The sequence below is a fragment of the Denticeps clupeoides genome, unplaced genomic scaffold (genome assembly GCF_900700375.1).
Source record: "Denticeps clupeoides unplaced genomic scaffold, fDenClu1.1, whole genome shotgun sequence".
Taxonomy (NCBI): Eukaryota; Metazoa; Chordata; class Actinopteri; order Clupeiformes; family Denticipitidae; genus Denticeps; species Denticeps clupeoides.
In genome coordinates, this window is record NW_021629784.1 from 607,873 (window position 1) to 628,575 (window position 20,703).

General features: G+C 39.9%; 1 protein-coding gene across 1 annotated transcript in view; it reads left to right on the forward strand.

Annotated features, from left to right (window-relative positions):
• LOC114774261 (major histocompatibility complex class I-related gene protein-like) overlaps positions 1 to 20,703 on the forward strand; it is a 36,628-nt gene that overhangs the window by 2,689 nt on the left and 13,236 nt on the right. Inside the window, exon 3 of the mRNA XM_028966202.1 lies at positions 19,111 to 19,374. Coding sequence (XP_028822035.1) covers positions 19,111 to 19,374 — 264 coding nt within the window. The remainder of the gene's footprint in view (positions 1 to 19,110; positions 19,375 to 20,703) is intronic.

Genomic DNA, 20,703 nt, shown 5'->3' on the forward strand with positions numbered 1-20,703 from the left:
TCTGGATGGCATGGACGTCCAGCTGAGTTTTTGCAGCCAGGGTCCGGAATCGTGCGGTGAATCAACTGACAGATGAGGAACCCTGGCGCAGATGATACAACTGCGACGCGACGTCTTCCTCGCCGGCCGGATGGCAGAATGTGTTTTTTAACTCCTCCATGAACGCGGGATGGGTTCAGGAGCCACGGGGGGAGAAGACCCTGCGCCGCATTCGCCACTTCATGCTCACGACACCTGGCAGCTACCTCATGTAAACCGGTGCGGTGGGACGCAAGGAGGCAGGTAAGTTCCCTCCGACTTACTATGCAACACCACAGGGATGTTGTTGTTCACGTTACAGTACAATTTAGTACGGGACAGGACGAGAGGAAGGAGTTCAGCAGAGAGATTATGAGAAGGTCAGGAATGGTCTTACTTTTAGGTGAAGGAGTGGAGCCGAGTCTCGTTGACGTGTGTCAATCAATGACTGAGTGGCTGGCAGTGGCCATCTTGCCAATTTATAGGAGTCATCCTATAAAGTCATCCTATAGGGCATCCTTAATTCAAAGCCTCTAGCGATGTAGCAGACTTGGATCCCATAACACCCAACATGCTACTCATGGGACACAGAGACTCATCACAGCCGCAAGCCTTGTATGACAGTGAGGACCTGTTGGGAAGACGCCGTTGGAGATCCTGGAAGATTGCTTCATCGTTTATTGGATGCTACTCTCTCTCAGCATATAAAACAGTATGAGAGGATAAGCAACTCAAACACACGAGTGTGAACAACTCTCCTCAGCACATATTTTTTTCTTCATAAACGCACACATTTACATGTGAAGAAATATACGTGGCTCATCAGGTGTCATACTCTAACCGGACAATGTGCTTGTAAGCCAGGATGCTTCCATCCTGGCTTACAAGGTCGGCAGAGATGGAGAACCGATGGTGAAGAGGCTACCACAGGTAAAGTAATTCTCATTGTTGACCCTAGACTTCCACAAGCACTATGGCCTATAGGGACTGTGACTGAGTCCTTTCCCGGTCCAGACAGCCGAGTGCGTACTGCTACCATTAATGCACATGGTACGATCTTCATGCGCCCAGTCACTCGACGATTCAACTTCCCCAGCTCAGTGAGAAAGATCAAGGTTTGGATAGTCTTTCCGGATGAGGTACAATTCTCCTAACAGACAACTGGGGGGCTGTGTCAGAAAGACTATGGGCATAACCGGATTTATTTAGCGGTTTCTATCCGGTCCAGTTAGAGTATGACACCTGATGAGCCACGTATATTTCTTCACATGTAAATGTGTGTGTTTATGAAAAAAAAAAAAAAGTGCTGAGGAGAGTTGTTCACGCTCGTGTTTTTGAGTTGTTTATCCTCTCATACTGTTTCATATGCTGAGAGAGAGTTTGTGATGTTTGTGAATCATTTAAGTCTTATGCTAATTTCCGCCTATTATTTAAACTAAGGTAACCAGGTTCAATAATCTTTCCTGTGTTTTAGCTGCCAATATTTATATTCTAGGTAGTATTTTCTAGTGCTGGTTAGCTACTTATGAATGACTGTATTGTCTAATGTATTTTAGGTTACTGTCAGCAGTGTTATTAATCAGTGTTGTGTTTCATATCAGTTGCATGTGTGCTTATGTATATTTTTCTCTGTTTACTGCAGACCACACACACACACACACACACATTCACTCATCCACACAAATTAGTTAATAAATAACATAACGGATATGCTGGCATCCAGGCTCTTGATTCTTTGACCAGAATCAGAATCATATTGTCGCTTCACCAGTAACCTGGTACATTCTACATGAGTCAAAGTGATCGCTGATTTTGGAGTTGAATTTCGGACCTTGAATTTATTTGGAGTTGAATTTGAGCAGGCATGAATAATATTGTTTTGAATTTATTGCCATTTGAAAATATACACTAAAATTATTCACAGCAAAACTGTAGAGGCAAAATGTTCAGAAACATCGTTTAAATACAAAAAACGCTAACTTTAATAAATTTTTTTGTAAGTAAGATGGAACAGGTTTATTTATGAAAAAGACAATCCAGCAAGCCTGCTCCTGATGCCAGTTTGACACTACAGTTCTAACATGCATAAACAGATTTACTTTTCATACTCTAAACGCTGCCTTTGTATTACAGGTGTAGTTGAAATGAGTCTACATTTTTTTTCTTCACCCTCTCCATTTCCATCAAATTTTATTAACGTCCTGGCAAAAGAGGTTTCACTTTTGTTTGCATTTGAATAACCTGCCCAGCCGGTCACACAACACATCAGGTACCTGCATAGCGATTGACAGCAGATTAGCAGTCAGATTCGAAGTTGCCGTTTCTGGTGTCTTGCTTGAGGTGCTGTTCAGCTGTTCGTGTCCTAACAACCTAAGATAAAATACCGAAGGAGGCTGAGACGCAGAGGACACTTTAGGATGAAGTGCTATAAAAAATTAACCCTTGTTTGTCACCTTTGAGTGCGGTCTGGAATAGATTAATAAATATAGATATCAATGCAAATGCCACAACGGAGTAATCGATTAGTCAGTTTGCCTGCATTCATCCCTCGTACAGCCTGTCTAAAACATCCGGAATTAAATTACAAATAATGGTGATAACTAGTCAGTATTACTCTCATAAAAAAGCCACCTTGATCAGCACTAAGTATCATTATCAGCCGAATTTAGTATTGATCAATACATGGTAGAAGAGGGAAGTGGTATTTTGTTCTTTGTCTTGCTCTGTCTTCAAACTGGGTGTGCCACAACTGTAAATGTTATGTATGCTTTAGATGATCAATATATCGTTTAATCATATTGAATCATATAATTTAAGCTACTTTTAAAAGATTATTTTAAAACCTGTTTAATGCAGCACATGTAAAATACAGTACAGGCCAAAAGTGTGGACACACCTTTTCATTCAATGTGTTTTTGTTTTTTTTTTCATGACCATTTTCTCACAGAATCAATGCTTCTTGCCTGTTTTTCCTGTCCTTCCTCCCACCCTTCCCGATCCTCCTCCAGTCTCCGATCTTACTTGAGGTACCTCTCGCAGTCACTCTCCTAAACTGCTGAACTATATTTTATATTGTTGTTGATTTATAATGTTGTATTTGAGTGACACCATTGACCAGAATCAAATTTCTTAGTATGTATACTTATACTTAGTATTTCTAATAGAAGTGAAACACGTGTATACAGTATACACACATTTGCAATTAGAAAAACATTTCAATGCCTTTATCAATTCTTCTTATCAGATTATAAAACCTGGTTAACTACATATTTACATATTTAAAATGCCATTTTATAAGATTCTTTTACTTGGTAACAAAGAACACTGTCTTCTTTTTTTTGTTCCAGCAGTGTAAAGGCTATCTTCATTCGTTCCAGCCCAACAGCTTCAGCCTTAGTACCTTCTCCAGACATAAGGTAATGTTCTGCAAACTATAATAAATTGTTTTCATTATACATTTATATTGGATCACACAGTAAGAGGAAAAAATTAAACTCAAAACCAGCAACTCCTCCATCTCAACCCTTATAATTGCAGAGGACTTTGTCAGCTTTTTTGAAGAAAAAAATGAACACATCAACCAGTTAATTATCACTAATCTACCAATCATAAATACCCCAGATTCTCATTCCTTCTTATTAGAACACTTCCTGACATCACATGAAATTCTACAACTCATCACAACTCACTAATCCAACCAAACCACCTGTTAATAGAATCCACAATGCTTCTGTCTATTTCTCTATTTTCCCATCATTAATAAGTCCATAACATCTGGCCTTGTCTCAACAGCCTTCAAAAAAGCTAGAATCATTACAGTTCTTAAGAAATCCAATTCCAGTCCCTCAGATATTTCCAATTATAGATCAGTCTCTACCTTTTCTCTCTAAAATACTAGAACATAGCATCTGTAATTAGATTTCTCACCACCTTATCCAAAACAATTACATTTTGTATAGCCCAAGCAAAATCACAAGCAGTATGTCTCAATGGACTTTACAGCCACTACAGATGACACCCATCATCAGAGGTGAAAAGAGTACTGAAAAGAAGACTCAAATCGAGAAAAAAGTAAGAAACCTACAGAAGGAGTAATTCAGAGAAAGACCACATTCCAGAGTAGCAAGAATATTCAATGGGAATCACAGCAGTGTTATTATGATTGTCCATGCTGATGATGCATGAGGTAGTCTGGGTTCTTCATTCAGGGCCTCAGAGGGAACAAATAGAAGTAGTGGCAGACGGTAGCATTGTACAACTGATACAGAAATATGCAGTTATGGTTGTACACTAATGTAATAGTGGCCTGGTACCCTAGTTAGAATAGCCTAACTGTGAATTGAACTTTACTTTACTTTACTTAGCAGACACTTTTATCCAAAGCGACTTACAAGAGGAAGACACCCGCAATTCTCACCAGCAATTGAACACTGTCTATGCTTAACAAAGTGAATTTGTTTTAAAGTACACTTGATAATTGATCCTGTGTCTGCGATTTTAACTTCAGTATCATTAACAACATTTACAGAAGGCCAGAGACAACATATGCATTTTCAGTTTAGATTTAAACACCAAGACTGTGTCTGGAACCCAAACACTGACTGGCAAGATGTTCCACAACTGCAGAGGTTTGTCTGCTCCCAGCTATGACCGTCTGTACTTTGGATACCAGCAGGGAGCTTTATAGGTCAGTAGTAATATTCCATAGTGTTTCCTAAATTAGATGGGTGCAGTGAATGTAAGATTGAGGTGATGTGGTCTGTCATTGTTATGGAGAGTGATCTGGCTCGAGTTTCATGGTGTCTGTCATTGTCCTGACGACAGGACTAGCTGGAGTTTACTCATGCACCTAGTAGATGCCCCCTTGATGCCCCCTTCGGTCCCCCAATGCCCCTCATTAAACACTCCCCAACCCCAAAAGTTATTAATTACAAACTTTTATTTGCAAAAACTATTGTGTTTCTTCCTTGTTTTATATAGTTAATTTATTTCCTTTTTAAATTATCTCACAAACACACAGTTAAATTTGACAACTAAACTGAATAGGTCTACTTAATTACAACAGAAAGATATCGACTCATTGTTAAAATAGCTGATCTATACAGGGTTCTTTTTATCTGTGTGTCACCAGCTGTATAAAATATAAACAGAAATAACTATCTGTGAGAGCAAAACATCAAACTTTTCCTTAACAGAAGAACATTCTTTACATTAGGAATAAACATGTAAAGATTTATCATTACGTAAAGTTCAGAAAGTTTAACTTGAATTCACATGCGCATCATGTCAACACAGGTACCTGTTATTAATTAGAAGAATAACAAGTTATTCCTTGTGTTTCTTTGTACCCTGTGCCAGTTTACTCATTCATAAACTAATGAACGCCTTGGGCTTGCATACATTTGACCAAAGATTTGATGTCAGGTGTGATCTCTGGGTCAGCCAGTCTAATGTCCCAGTGGATATCAAGTCTGTTTTTGGCTTTTGATTTTATCGTCACAAGGGCACTGAATGCTGCCTCAGACAAGTTTGTAGTGCTGCTTGGCCAGTCTGGGAAAAAACTTCTTGTCCTTCAACAATCCAAACCTTTTTAGTATCCATTCTCGTTTAAATATTTTTTGACACATAAATCAGCTTGAAAATCACAAAGCTAATCTTCACCACCAAGGTATAACACATCCTTGAGGGTGGAATTGTAAGGATCCAGCACCCTGATTCCTTTACTCACTGAAGCCAGCAAAGCAGCTCTTAATCTCTTCACAGAGCCGATTCAGGTGCAGAATAATCTGTGTTTAAAGACATATGCACAGTGGCAGCAGACTGCTTCAGCAGCCCTGCAAAGTGCTGTAATTCCTCATTTGACATTTTTAACTTATCCAGTTTGTGCAAAAAACTGTCCAGGATATTTACATTGTACAATCTTAACATTTACAATCTTTGCATTGCATGCTGTTTGATTCAGGTCCCTGCATTCGCTGCTTGCTCATCTCATAGTAGTAGAGTGTGAACATGTCCTCCAGATATGCTGTTTGATCCAAAATGCTTCAGTCAGATGTTCACACAGTAGCTGATTTAGAATCTTGAATGTTTTCTTGCAGTTCCATAAAACATTCTAGCACTTGTCTACGGGACAACCACCACACCTTTGTGTGTAGCAGCAGGGTTTGGTGCGCTTGATCCTCAAACAGATGAGCAAAAAAATCTCTTGTTAGAGGGGCGGGCTTTAATAAAGTTTACAATTTTAATTGTTGCCAGGTTGTTACTAGGGTCTTCTAAAAGTTTTTTTCACTTGCCAATGCTTGCAGATGTAGCATGCAATGGAAAATCATACATCCTTCAGGCTGTTAAACCCCCCTTTTTTTTTTGCTGTGGCCCTGTCAGTACAAGTGACCAGCTTTTCATAAGGCAGATTGTTGGATGAGTGTCAGGATTGACTGCAGCTGGGCTCAACACTGGTGGCCAATCCTGACAGCGCATAAATGCCAGAGACTTCCGCCCCTTCGAAATCTCCGGCATTTTCGTGAACTCGCTCATGAACTTGACCTCCGTTAGTGAATGTGTTTATGTATTTGAGTTCTGGCAATCGCCACACGCCTGTTTGTTTCTGTTCTTTATTTCAGTTAAACTGTTTTCGGCCACCGAGCCGTGATTATGTTTATTTATTGTTTATAAATAAATACCCTGTTCCCAGCATGTCAGACCTCTGCGCCTCCTTCCCCCGTAAGTCCGTAGACGTGACAATGAGAGATATGAGTCCACAGCCTAGCAGTGAAGGAAGCGGCCCCGTTATCAGTGGGTTGCCGGTTCAAATCCCAATATGCCAAGGTACCACTGAGCAAAGTACCGACCCCACACACTGCTCCCCGGGCATCTGTCATGGCTGCAGAGGACACATTTTGTTGTGTCATCGTGTGCTGTGCTGCAGTGTATCACAATGACAATTACTTCACTTCATTTGATCAGTTTTGTCTTTCACAGTGTTGTATGAGGGTGGGACAGTTTTCACTTTATTAGCAAGATGCGGTCCTCCACAGTTTTCAGGCAGGCTATATTGTGTGGCTTTTTAGCCTTCATATTTAACAGTCAGGAAACCTCGCTGACAGGAAACTAGGAACTGCAACTATCAAATATTTTTGGAATCAAGTACTTTTTTCATTGATTATTCGAGTAATCAGATAAAGTATACTTTTGTGTTTTTTAAACAATTCTTTCAATAGTGTGTAACGTAACATGAAAATCCTCTTAAAATGAGCAAGCAATTGCTCATTTTGTTATTCCTCACAAAAGCTTTTTATTCAAACTACATTTATTAGATCAAAGCTTAAAACCTTTGGGTTACTGGCTCCAGAACTAAGCCAGAACTGAAGGAAAAAGGAGTGTACCCTCTGCTATAGCCCATCTGAGAATAAAGAGAAAAAAGTATAAAGATACAAAAAAGAAAATATGAATAAACAATTCAAGTATTACTAATAATCCAACTTAAACAATACTGTTCAGTTTCCAGTTGTATCCAGATGAGGTAGGTAGGTAGAATGTTTGTCTTTGTGCAATGTTATGTGCAAAATAGAGAGAGAGAGAGAGAAAGAGAGAGAGAGAATTTGTCTTAGTGCATGTGTGTGCAATGCATGTGCAAGCCTGCGCCGCTGTGATGTACTGTGGGGAAGAAAAAAACATTGATTTATGCAACAAATGCTAAACTCGCCCAAAAGCAAATCTATATGCTAATTAATGTAGATTTGTCCATCTGTTGCATTTATGTTTTGAGATGTAACCTATCAGTGTGTGTGTGTGTGTGTGTGGCGCTCAGGAGGGAGAGATGAATTACATGAGTGAGATCTTGGTGTATTTGCTCTCTTGCTACTTATCATGCCTCGTCACTATCGACTCATAACACAAATAATTACAAATAATGTACTTTCTAAGATGCGCTGTTAGTTAGCAATCCTAAAAATACCATACCTTGTAGAAGCTCCGACTCCGCTTGGAGAAGTGTGGTTTACGTGAGGATTTGTTCGGTTTACATTTACAACATTTATCAGACGCCCTTATCCAGAGCGACTTACAATCAGTAGTTACAGATTGTAAGGTGCTGTAGTTTTGACAAAGTACTTTTATGGTAAACCAGGTCCGGTTTACAGTGTATACACTGCACTACGTTGTCCACACAGTGTAAAATGGTCCCACACTTCAGACATTTGATGCTTTTACGCACACCGGTATCTTCATCTTCCACCAATAAATCGCGCCTCTTTAAATCTTTGAAAACAGTCCGTGTAGAACAATGATACCAGCACAGCATAGCTCTGCGGGAGCGATATGGTAATAGATGGACTTTGTGACGAATTAAAAGAAGCCTCAAGACAAAGAATTTTCCTCCAACATTTTTTTGTAATCGAATCATTCGAGTTCATTTCAGCCCTACAGGAAAACAATCTGGGTTTAATTACCCAAGTCTAGCCAAGCTCAACCAGAGCTAATAAACCTTAATGAATTCAAACGTGGAGCAAAAATGTTTTAATTCATATTATATAGAGTTTTGGTTATTCTATTGTGTATGTTATTGGGATTTTATTAATTTTATGTTTAGCAGCACTTACACCTGAAAGACAAAGGCCACTGGAATTGAAGGGTGAAACGTTGTCAATCATAATCCTCTGCAGTCTTCTATAGTCAGATTTGGTAGCTGAGCCAAACCAGATAGTTATGGCTTTAGAAGGCTGCAGAGGATAGTCAGGACTGCTGAGAGAATCATTGGAATATCCCTCCCCACTCCCCAAAACCTGTACTTATCCAGAGTGAGCAAATGGATCAAGGATCCATAACAAGTCCAGTTGTCAGTGAAATAACCCTTTTAACCTCGATAACCATGACCTGGACGACTGAGAACCTTCACAGGTAATCACAATAGTATAGAGACTCTGAGGTTTCACAGGCAATTCAACGGGAACATCTCCCTTCAGCTGCTCATGTTAGGAGTTGCTGGTCTGGCTGTCCACACAAAGATCTGCAAAGTTTTACAACTGATGCCCTTCCTGACAACCCTCTCCATTTACCTGGACTTGAGACAGAAAAGTATAAAAACCAGACAATAAGACAATAAAAATAAAAACATTCCATGCGAAATAATCTGTTAGTTGTTTCCACATAAAACACATGCAACCCAACTTTCCTTATATAGTCCTCTGTTAGGGATTACTGGTGCTTCGGCCAGGTTCTTAAAAGAACTAAACTAAAAACCCTAAAATATCGGAATAAATAACCAATAGAACAATCTAAAACCAAGATAAAATCTAGAACATAGTAAAATAATTATTGTCACATCGGTGAGCTGATGAGGTAAGTAAGCGCAGAGGCGGGACATAATATAAACAAGGACAGGAAACGAGGATGGAGCATTGACCACGTCTTCCATCTTCTCACTGGCTCGCAGGGCTTGCTGCCATGCCGGGCCAGTACTGAAAGAGCTCAGATCCGTATTCATCGTACAATTCAGTAAAACAATGACGAATCACATTCATGCCCAACACCCCAGGGACAGCGGTTTTCTGCTCTAACACTTTGCCGATGGGATCCTTAACTATTAGGATCCACCGCTTGGGTACCTTCTTCTCAAAAACCATTCCATATATTTCAACGTACTTGTACAACGTACAAAATACTCGAGGGCCATTGGCAGCTGTGAGACCTAACCAATTACAGGCGTTCAATGCTCTTGTTTCTCTGTTAGCAAAATGTGAAAAGAAAAAAAACTGTCATGGTGGTTACCTTTGACCTTTGTACAGGCAAGGTACATTTATACAGTCCATGCTCACATTCGCAGTTCGGCACTTTCCAACAAACTTTAAAAACTCTTCTGAGCCTACCCTCCCTTTTCCAATGTGTGGCTCAATTCACTGGAGGGTTCTATTTTGAATTGCATTACTGTGTATGTTGTGTCCGTGAGGTCACTCCACTCCAGACACAGGCAACACGCAAAGTACAATTCAAGCCAGTAACACTATTTATTGTTTAGGTCAAGCAGATAAAACACCTGTTGGGGATGTATCAGAATAAAACACTGCCCGGAGCTGGTACACATCACCAATACTGGCGCTTTGATGCCACCCTCCCTGATACACACACCGCAAATCGTGACAAAGTTCAAGCACATCTACAAACCCACAATTAATCAAAATAGGAAATCACACCAAACACACATTATGAACTGCAATGAATTCAGTCTTAAAGGGTTGGGTGGGTAAAATAAATCAGTGTAGTAAACGAACCAGGCTGGTTACATGAACCCCCCATTCACACAACAATCCTGAATATTCAGTAAAGATATACCTATATAAAAATATACCTATTTAAAAATAAGAGAAAGATCCTAAAACAATCAGTACTGGTCGGCTTCCCGACCATGTTTCGGGTCCGCAGACAATCGCGCGCAAACCGGAAATTACAACTTCGACGTCCCTTCAGGGATACTTAGCTTGCGTTGTTGTCGCTGGCTGCCCCGCCCTCTACTACTCCACTGGTCACGGCCCGGTGTCTGGTCGCGTCACCGCCGTTCTGGCCACTGTCATCGGTCACGTCTCATAACCCGGCAAATACATTTGCTCTCCCCAAAAAAACGCGCTCTGATGACTTAAGGTGGGCCCTATTTATAAGAAACACAGACCTACCCACAGCCAGTACCCCGTATTCACCAGTCCATCAGAGTCATTGAAAATCAGACTGATGCAACACCAGTCCCTTGTAGGAACATAGCCTGTCATTATTAAAGTTAAATTAGTCCCGGAGCCATTAATGAGCGCCAGTCAGTGGAAATGTAAAACAGAAACATATCAACAGCCATTAACACAACACTACCATTCCATGTACTTGACATGTACGTTCACCTGGGGGTAACCATTTTGTGGAGGGCTATTTTGCCCTTGACCATAGTCAGTTTGTCAATGCTCTACGTTAAGGAGGACCAACCTCAGGAGTTTTCAACGCAGGGCCCGATCATGCACATTTTCACAGAACTGGTCCCGTAATATTTCCTTAGGACTTGGCACGGCAGATGGTGTAACCTGTAAAATTTGAGACATTAAAACGTGGGAATATTCTTGAAAAGACTCACCCTCATGTTGCTTCCTACCAAAAAATGGTTTTGAAAGATTGTGAGTGCCCATATACTTTTAAGGCTTTAAAAATTTCCTTTGGATTCTCTCTCACAATACTGGGTCCATATCTAATTTCATTGAGAGCTTCACGCTCCAAATGATCATACACAAAGGAGGCTTTATCCACAGGTGACATGTACCGGCCCCTTATACAGATTTCAACCTCTCTATCCACTCTTCTACGGTGGCTGATCCCCTAGCCCTAGAACCTGAAAAGTTTGAACAGTTTCTTTCTCTTGGGAGATATACTGGTCTCTCCGACCTAGCCTCAGCATGGTGAGCTGGGGCAGAGCCCTCATTAGGGGTTACCTCTTGTTGCTGCAGTCTCTCATTTTCTACTCTGAGGGCCCTTGTTATATTCTCAAATATTTCCTAAAAGGCCACTCATACAGGACTTTATGCAGGACATCAAACGAGCATGGCGTGCACAAGACTGTTACTTGACTACACAATTCAACAGCTTCATTTTGCCGGGTGTGAACACAGCAATCGCACTCAAGTGCGCATCAGAACAGCTGCACCAAGGCCCACAAAAAGAAGCAGCCTCAATTCGAATCAAATAGCATACTCTGCTTTTTAATGTGTGATTCGTACCAAACCAAAACAAGACCAAATAGTATCACATTATTTGAGAACAGTGGGCATTTATGGGTACATTTTGATGTTGTTTTAAAAAAATTTCACAGTTCCATATGATTGATGCTTGCCACCTCCTGTGTTGTCTTGTTATGCATTAGGGGTGTTATAATAAATCAATATATCACAACATTTTAATTGATGATATTGTATCGATACAGGGACATGAAATATCGATATTTTTGTATCCAAATGTAGACAACCATGTGGTTCTGTCAAGGATTTTCTTTAGTGAGGTTGGCAGAGATGAGAAGATAGCACTCTAAAGCTGGATACTTGGAATTACTGCTTGTCATTTCAGGCAGAGTGAAATCGCTAAATATGATAGACTGATCACAGCATCTTGTATCTGAGCTCTGTACATATTGCGATATGTAGAATATTACAATATGTAAAGTATGTATCATGATACGTATTGTAAAAAAGACCGTGTGGTGAGAGAACAGAGTGTGTAGAAAAACTCTTTCTCCCTCCACACAAAAGCACTGTATTCAACCACTGCAACTTGATGTTACCTGGCAGAAAGAGGCATGGCACAATAGAGGTTAAAATGAACAGTTTCTAATTCATTAACACCGGTAAATAATTATTGTAGTTACATGTGAATATTGAATGTAAAAAGGTACCAAGGTTACAGAGAAAATAGAAATGAGAAGAAAGAGTAAAGGGGGAGAGAGAGAGGGAAAGAGGCAGAGCCATGGGAAGAAATAAGATGATAGAGCAGACTCAAAACCAGAAGATCCGGTTTCGATGGAAAGACAGCTGGGAAAAAAGAAAAGAAAAGAAAAAGAGTCCCTTCCCCACATGTGAGCAGACCTTTATACCCCTGGCCTACAGGGGGCAGTGGTGGCCTAGCGGTTAAGGAAGCGTCCCTGTAATCAGAAGGTTGCCGGTTCGAATCCCGATCCGCCAAGGTACCACTGAGGTGCCACTGAGCAAAGCACCGTCCCCACACACTGCTCCCCAGGCGCCGGTCATGGCTGCCCACTGCTCACTCAGGGTGATGGGTTAAATGCAGAGGACAAATTTCACTGTGTGCACTGTGTGCTGTGCTGCTGTGTATCACATGTGACAATCACTTCACTTTACTTATTATTATTATTAGGAAGTTGTCACAGACCAATCAGAACCTGTTGTTTCTGATGTCACGCCCCCCGGTGCCTCCCATCTGGGGAAGACAAAGAGAGTGGGTGGTCCTGACGGCCGACACTTCACACGTTCGGCTCGGGGGCCTCCCGTCTGCGCAAGACAAAGAGGGTAGGCGGTCCCGACGGCCAACACTTCACACGTTTGGCTCGGCAAAAGGCCGTCCGACAAAAAGACATGTAAAACAGAGGTGTTGAATCTTCATGCACAACAATTTGCACAGGAATGTCACATTTATCCTTGTAGACGGTCATTATGCAAAACAAAAGCATGGTCCTGCGATGCCCAATCTTACAGTATCATATCGTGAGATCCTTGCCAATACACACCCCTATTATGCGCTTTTGCCTAATGTGGTAAATGCATGTAATATAAATTAAAATCGGAAATTTAATTGCATCATGTCCCACTAGTTTTACGCATACACAGTCCACAACAGCAGATCTGCTTTCTGTATTTACTTTCATTGTTCCCACGGTGACACATCTGACCAACCAGCAGAGAGAAAGTTCTTGCGTGATTTGAAGGACTCATTTTGGTTTACTTGGATTTTTCCCTGTGTCAAGATAAAATTATGCAGTGCTACAATTTCACCGACTGATTCATAATACATAACACATGAGTGTAAGATCATTTAGTGATGTCCACATCTTTCTTAACTTGTGGATACGCAAAAAAGAAGCTAATAAATGTAATGATAATTTTATACTTTTTCAAATGAATACGCTAGATGTGAGAAGATGCATGTTTCGTTCTTGCATTATTGGCAAGCATCTAGTGATTACATTTGTAATGAACCAAATCGCTTCTCAAATTAGTTTTTTTTTTTTTTTTATTCTGTGCATGGATATAAACACTAAACGTTGGATTTAATACTATGTACGTTTCAAAATTATGAATAAATATGACACCATTCACAAATATATTTCTTGATTCAACAACAAATGTAACAAGATTCACAAATATATGTTATGACTAAATATACATGTTAGACAGTACGTTGTGAAATGAAAAGTTTTTCTGGAACCTGGAACAATTAAACAAAGTTGCATATTGATATAAAGTGCCTGTGTGACAGACAAACTGGGCTACATAAAGTGCAAAGTAAAATAGTGCAAATTCTGCTGTGCAAAATGGAGCGGTGCATTAATAGATAACATTACTCAATATAACAGAGGTAGTGTCTATATCTCAGTCCAGAGTTGTAAGTCCCTGAGAGTTCAGTTTTCTGACTTCCTGTGGGTTGAAGCTGTTGCCGAGTCTGACAGTGAGGGCCCGAATGCATTGGTACCTTTTTCCAGATAACAGGAGGTTGAAGAGTGCATGTGAGAGGTGTGTAGAGTCCTTCACAATTCTGGTGGCTTTCCGGATGCAGCATGTTTGGTAAAAGTCTGTTTTGATCTTCTCAGCTGTCCTGACTATACGCTGTTGAATCTTGTGGTCTGATAAGGTCCAGTTCCCAAACCAGACAGTGATGCAGCTGCTCAGAATGCTCTCAATAGTCCCTCTATATAAGGTAGTGGGAGATGGGCTTTCTTAGCTGTTGAGCTGGTGATGAAAGTGAAACACTGCTGCACAGCACATGGTGCACACAACGAAATGTGTCCTCTGCTTTTAACCATCACCCTGAGTGAGCAGTGGGCAGCCATGATAGGCACTCAGGGAGCGGTGTGTGGGTACGGTGCTTTGCTCAGTGGCACCTCAGTAGCTCTGGATTCGAACCGGCAACCTCCTGATTACGGGAGAGGTTCTCTTATAGATGAACACTAAGGAACTTTGTATTCTTGACTATCTCCACACCAGATCTGTTGATGTTCAGTGGAGAGTGGTGCCTCCATTCTCTTCTCAAATCAATAATCATCTCTGTCCATGTTCAGAAACAGATTGTCAACCTTACACCAGTCCGGCTGTTGCACCGACTCTCTGTACGCTGACTCATCGTTCTTGCTTATGAGACCGACCACGAGGGTCATCTGCAAACTTGATGATGTGGTTAGAGCTGTGCATCGCTGCACAGTCGTGGGTCAGCAGGGTGAACAGCATTGGATTAAGTACATATCCCTGAGGAGCTCCAGTGCTCAGTGTGGTGGTGCTGGAGATGCTGTTCCCGATCCGGACAGACTGAGGTCTCTCAGTTAGGAAGTCCAAGATCCTGTTGCAGAGGGAGGTGCTCAGGCTCAGCAGGTTCAGATTCACGACCAGGTGTTGAGGAATAATGGTGTTGAATGCTGAACTGAAGTCTATGAACAGCATTCGTGCGCATGTGTCATTATTGTCATGGTGGGTCAAGGTCAGATGCAGGTGGTGGCTGTTTAATTACAACTCTCTACATTTAAATTATGCTTTTATCTAAAGTGAAGTGAAAGTGAAGTGAAGCACCGTTCCCACACACTGCTCCCTGGGTGCCTGTCATTGCTGCCCACTGCTCGCTAAGGGTGATGGTTAATAGCAGAGGACTCATTTCACCGTGTCACTCTGTGTTGTGCTCTGTATCACAATGACAATCACTTCACTTTCACTTCAGAAAATCACCAAGCAACGTCATTATGATGTAATTGATTATGTTCTGCACTGCATCGATGCAAAATTGTCCATGACTGCATCATAATGTATCGATTATACGATTAATTTCAACACCCCTAGTGTCTGTATAACTTTATTTGTTGAACACACAATTTCATAACAAACAAAAAGTAAAAATGAAATGTTACTTATGAAATGCTATGCATTGATCATTAATTTTTTGGTTTGCTTGTTATTTGGCATCTTCGCTGGTACTAATCATAGTAGTCATAGACATATAGACTGGATGTCACGTTGAATGGAGCGTCTAAGGTCGCGAATGCGTCAACAGAGCCGCCACCTTGGGATGGGCTAGCGCTGCTTTTAAAGGTATTAGGACCAAGGTGGAATACAGAAATAAAGGACCATAAACCATTTTACCATTTTACCATTTTATTGTCTTGGTTCGTTTCAAATGTCAGACTCGTATATACGACCAAGCCATGAATTAATTGATAGAGAAGCGTTTTTTTGACTCTGACTCCTTCTACATGCAAAGTAATGCACATGCAAACACCACAAAAAAGAATTTGAAAGTGTTTGTGATAAGCCCTGTAGCCTTTACCACTCATACATTTATATATACGTCTTTATCCAAAGCAACTGGCATTTGTATGGGTTTGTAGAGAACTATAGACAATGAACTGTACACAACACAGTACTGTGACAAGCTGTATAAAGTAGTTTTCTGCTGTATGTTGCAAGGGTTAATGTTGAGGGTGATAAAAAGGAGGGTCTAGTAGGAGTCTGACTCGGCGGCGTGAGCTGCTGCCATAACAGAAGCTTTTATTGGTTCAATTCATATAGATCCACTAAAAGTCACTGCCTCTGCTCGGTTTGTGAGGGTACAGTAGCTCGCTACAATACGTTTGCATGTTATTACAGCCGTACGCGACGCAAAACTCCAGAGTACCGTCAGAGAAGCGTGGTTGAATGAGCTTGGAACCCCGTCCATATATGACGGCGGAATTGATGGCATGAGAGACTGAATGCGTGAGAGACTGAATGCGACATCTGGTAAAGACACACTACCTCATATGTGCAGAACATATCTCTTTTACATTTCTAATACAGCAGTATTTGCCCTCTGCACCTTCATGATCCGTTTCACTAGCGCTGTCTATATTGTTATTCTTGCACTGCTTGACTTGCGCTGCCTGTGTTCCATGTTTGCACTTCATGTAGCTGGTTTGTCGCACACGTGCACTTTATACCAGTATGTAACTTTGCTCAAATGTTACATGTAGCACCAGGTTCCGGAGAAACGTAGTTTCGTTTCACTATGTACTGTCTAACATGTATGTAGCTGAAATAACAATAAATCTCAACTTCATATATCTATAGTACTAACTGTCCAAGAAGCCCAGGTGAATGAGCTTGGACCGTCCCAACATGGCTGCTGTATTCCGTACCACTTGCGCATGCGTACTCAGGACAGAACATAACCGTTGCGCATTCGCGGAACATATCCGGAAAGTACGGGTTGTGGAAATAGACCTAAAATTGCATTGCGTACGTCGGCCTTTACGAACAAGATGACTCTCTGAAAATGACCATCTTTCTCTGCTTTACAGTTCTGGTCCTGAAAATCGATCTGGCACGGGGAGGTTTGTGTTTTTATGTATGGCTCAACAATATGTGTGGAATTACATATACACATACTTAAACTGTCATGCGCAAGTGTTATGTGATAAATGACAAAATCCAGGCTAAAGAAAGCAAAATTGGGATCATTATGAAGAAAAATAAAGAACAAACTAGACTGACTGGGATAGAATTGTGGCAGCGGAAGTTTTATGGGAGTGGTAAAAAGGCGGAGTCGATCCTCCTCGATGTTTTCGGGTGATTTGTTGTCTGATCCATCAAGTTAAATACCAGTGCTTTAAGAAGAAATTAGATAAGTAAGTACTAACTGGTGTGTCTATTGCGTTTTTCATGCATCCGGGCCTGCAAATTTTCCGCTCCGCCACTGTCTGCTTAACTTAACTTAACCAGTTAATTTAGCATTTCGACAGACATCCACAGATCTACGCGGGGTTTTACAATTGCTGCAGCCAGAAACATTTTGAAAATGCGAAATAATACACTTTCACTCGACGCACCTTTTACTGTATGCTACGTTTCAAAATAAAAGTCCCAAATGGAAAGACGGCGAATGATTAAATATGAATGAATATCGTGCCTTTCAGTTTGGGGGTCGAACTACAAGTGTAAATCCATGTACATCGTGCACTTTGACACTTGTGAACGCCATAGACATTTTTGAGAAATTCACTCATTTGCCTTATGTGAATCACATTTTATCTTGGGCTCAAAGGCCACATGTTAACCTACACATATCATGCACTTCGCGTTATTATCCCCCATCGTGTCATAACTATTCCGCACTCGCTTGCTATTTTGTGTTTCTTTGGTTCTGCCATTTTTGCTCTCTCTTAGCAAAATCTTTCTTTGGTTACACTTGTTCAATATAAATTGATCAGGGGCCAAGTTCCACCTTTTGTGCAAAATAAGAAGTACAATACAATTGACAACTAATTTTACGTGTGGGCCATATTTCATTATGTTTTTAAATTAGCTGCAGGCCAATTAAAATGGATCACATGCCGTAGTTTGGACTTTAACAACATTATAAACAGAAACATAAGTAAGTAAAAAATATACTTACCCCTAAAAATATACACCCTTGTCTGAAGTTTAAAAGCTATTTCCATGACCTTCGATTTGTATTCGACATGTTCTGCAGATTTCATGTGTGACCATTAATATTTTCACTTGCTATGAGTTTGACTGCAGTATTGACACCCCTAGGCACATCCTACATCAGGTATCAGACATTTTAAAAAATAAATTTATTCTTTTAACTATCTTAGAAGTACATAATGTAGATCATAACTGGAATTTCATTAATGATGGTAATTATCCAAGTGTGTATATAGATATCTACATCTCAATATTATATTTATTGTACAGTAAATAAAATAGTCAGTAATTATTTTTCCATTTGGTTGAGTACAGTGGTTGTGGGGAGATTCTTTATTTTTTATTTCAGGAACCTGTACTTATTAGGTCTTCCTCGCAGTGGTTGGCCTAGGGGGAAACATACCGTAATCAGAAGATTTTCAGTTTGAATCCCGAACCACCGATGTGCCACTGAGTAAAGCACCATCCATACACACTGCTCCCTGGGCGCCTGTCATGGCTGCCCACTGCTCACCAAGGGAGATGGTTAAAAGCAGAGGACACATTTTGTTGTGTCATAGTGTGCTGTGCTGCAGTGTTTCGCAATGACAAAAACTTCACTTTCTCTTTCTGGTAGCAGATGTCATAATCAGACATTGTTTATTTAAATTTGTTTATTTAAACATTTATAAATGTCACATTTACATCCACAACATAATCAAACATATGTGAAGAGTGCTTCTTACATTAAAGTGCCAAATGTCATATGAAGTTTTGTCATATATATATTATTATATATATATATATATTATGAAGGAATCAAAAGTATGAAAATATCTTGCATTAATACACATTTATTTTTCTACATTTTCATTAATTTGCTGCTGTACTAAATTTCCTGTTTCTTCCCCAACAGTGATTCATTCCTGGACAGGATTGTACACAGCATCTACAGGAATAAAGGATCTTCCTGAATTTGTTGGTGTAAATTTCTTAGATGATGAAGTGACTGGATACTTCGACAGTAAGAACAACCAGTTTGAGATCCGGCAGGACTGGGTGAAGGAGCTGGGAGAGAAGTATGTGGAGGATCAGACAAAGAGCTTCAGAGATTTTACATGGAAATTCAAGGAGAATCTGAAAATGATCATGACTGAATTCTATCAGACTGGAGATCAAGGTAAGATCAACAAGCACCTTCATCCTCTTCAAATCCAAACAGCTCAAACATGATTTAAACTGTGTTAATTACAGTTTAATGTTGCTTCTTCAACTCAAATCAATTTTAACTTAAGTTACTCAACATTTATATAGAAAAAGCTTTATTTGTTGTCCAGAGATGATGCTTCTTCTGTAATCTTACAGTAGTGAAGGCGTTAATCGACCTATTAATTTTCAGCAATGTAAGTACTAGTGGAGACATTCACTTAAACCTGAGTGTCTGCACTACTGATTGTAAGTCAATCTGGATAAGGACCTCTGATAAATGCTTTAAATGTTAATGTTCTAATATAATACAAAATATGATACAAATTTTAAATTAAAGGGTGTGTAGAAACCTTATTACACCTGAACAAGCCTAATTGTACATTAAAAAGAAATTGAGTTGGAGGTGGAACGATGAATTAATGTCATTAAGTGCCCTGATGGCAACAAATTCAAATCAAATTCTAATTTTATTTGTCACATACAGTCATGCACGGTATGATATGCAGTGAAATGCTTTAGCGACTGCTATAGACCACAGGATTGCAAATATTGCAAGTCTACAATGATTACCAATATTCAAATATTGCAAACTAGAGCTGCAACTAATGATTATTTTAATAATCGATTGATCTGTCGATTATTTTTTGATTAATCGTAGAATCGGATAAAAACAAAAAACAAGAAAAGCATTCATTTCCAACCCTTTATTCAAAAACAGAACCAAATCTTTATAAAGTGCACAAACATGTTGCTCCATGAGCTGTTATATTAATATTAATAATAATAATAATAAAATAAAATAAAAATGGACTAACACAAAAAACATACATATTTACATCTGCCAAGTATAGACTTTTTTTTAATAAAGTGCCACCTGAGCTGCCAGAACGATAATTTCTAAAAAAAATAAAGAACAATACAAATCAGAAAATTTAACAGGATTTGTTTGGATGTCAGAACTTGTTCTCTACACTACACTGCAGATGCACACACTCGCAGACGCACACCCTCACAAACTCTCACACCGACACACACACACTGCAAAAAATGCTTTTCTAACTTAGTAGTTTTGTCCTGATTGCAGTTCAAATCTCAAAAAAAAATCTTAAATCAAGATACATTTACTAGACACATGAAATAGCATAAGAAATTATGTCTTCTTTTCTGAAAAAAACTAAAAATTAAGTGATTATTTGCTTAAAACAAACAAAATTGTCATGCTTGTCAAGCTGGATGACGGGTAAACATTTACATTTACAGCATTTATCAGACGCCCTTATCCAGAGCGACAATCGGTAGT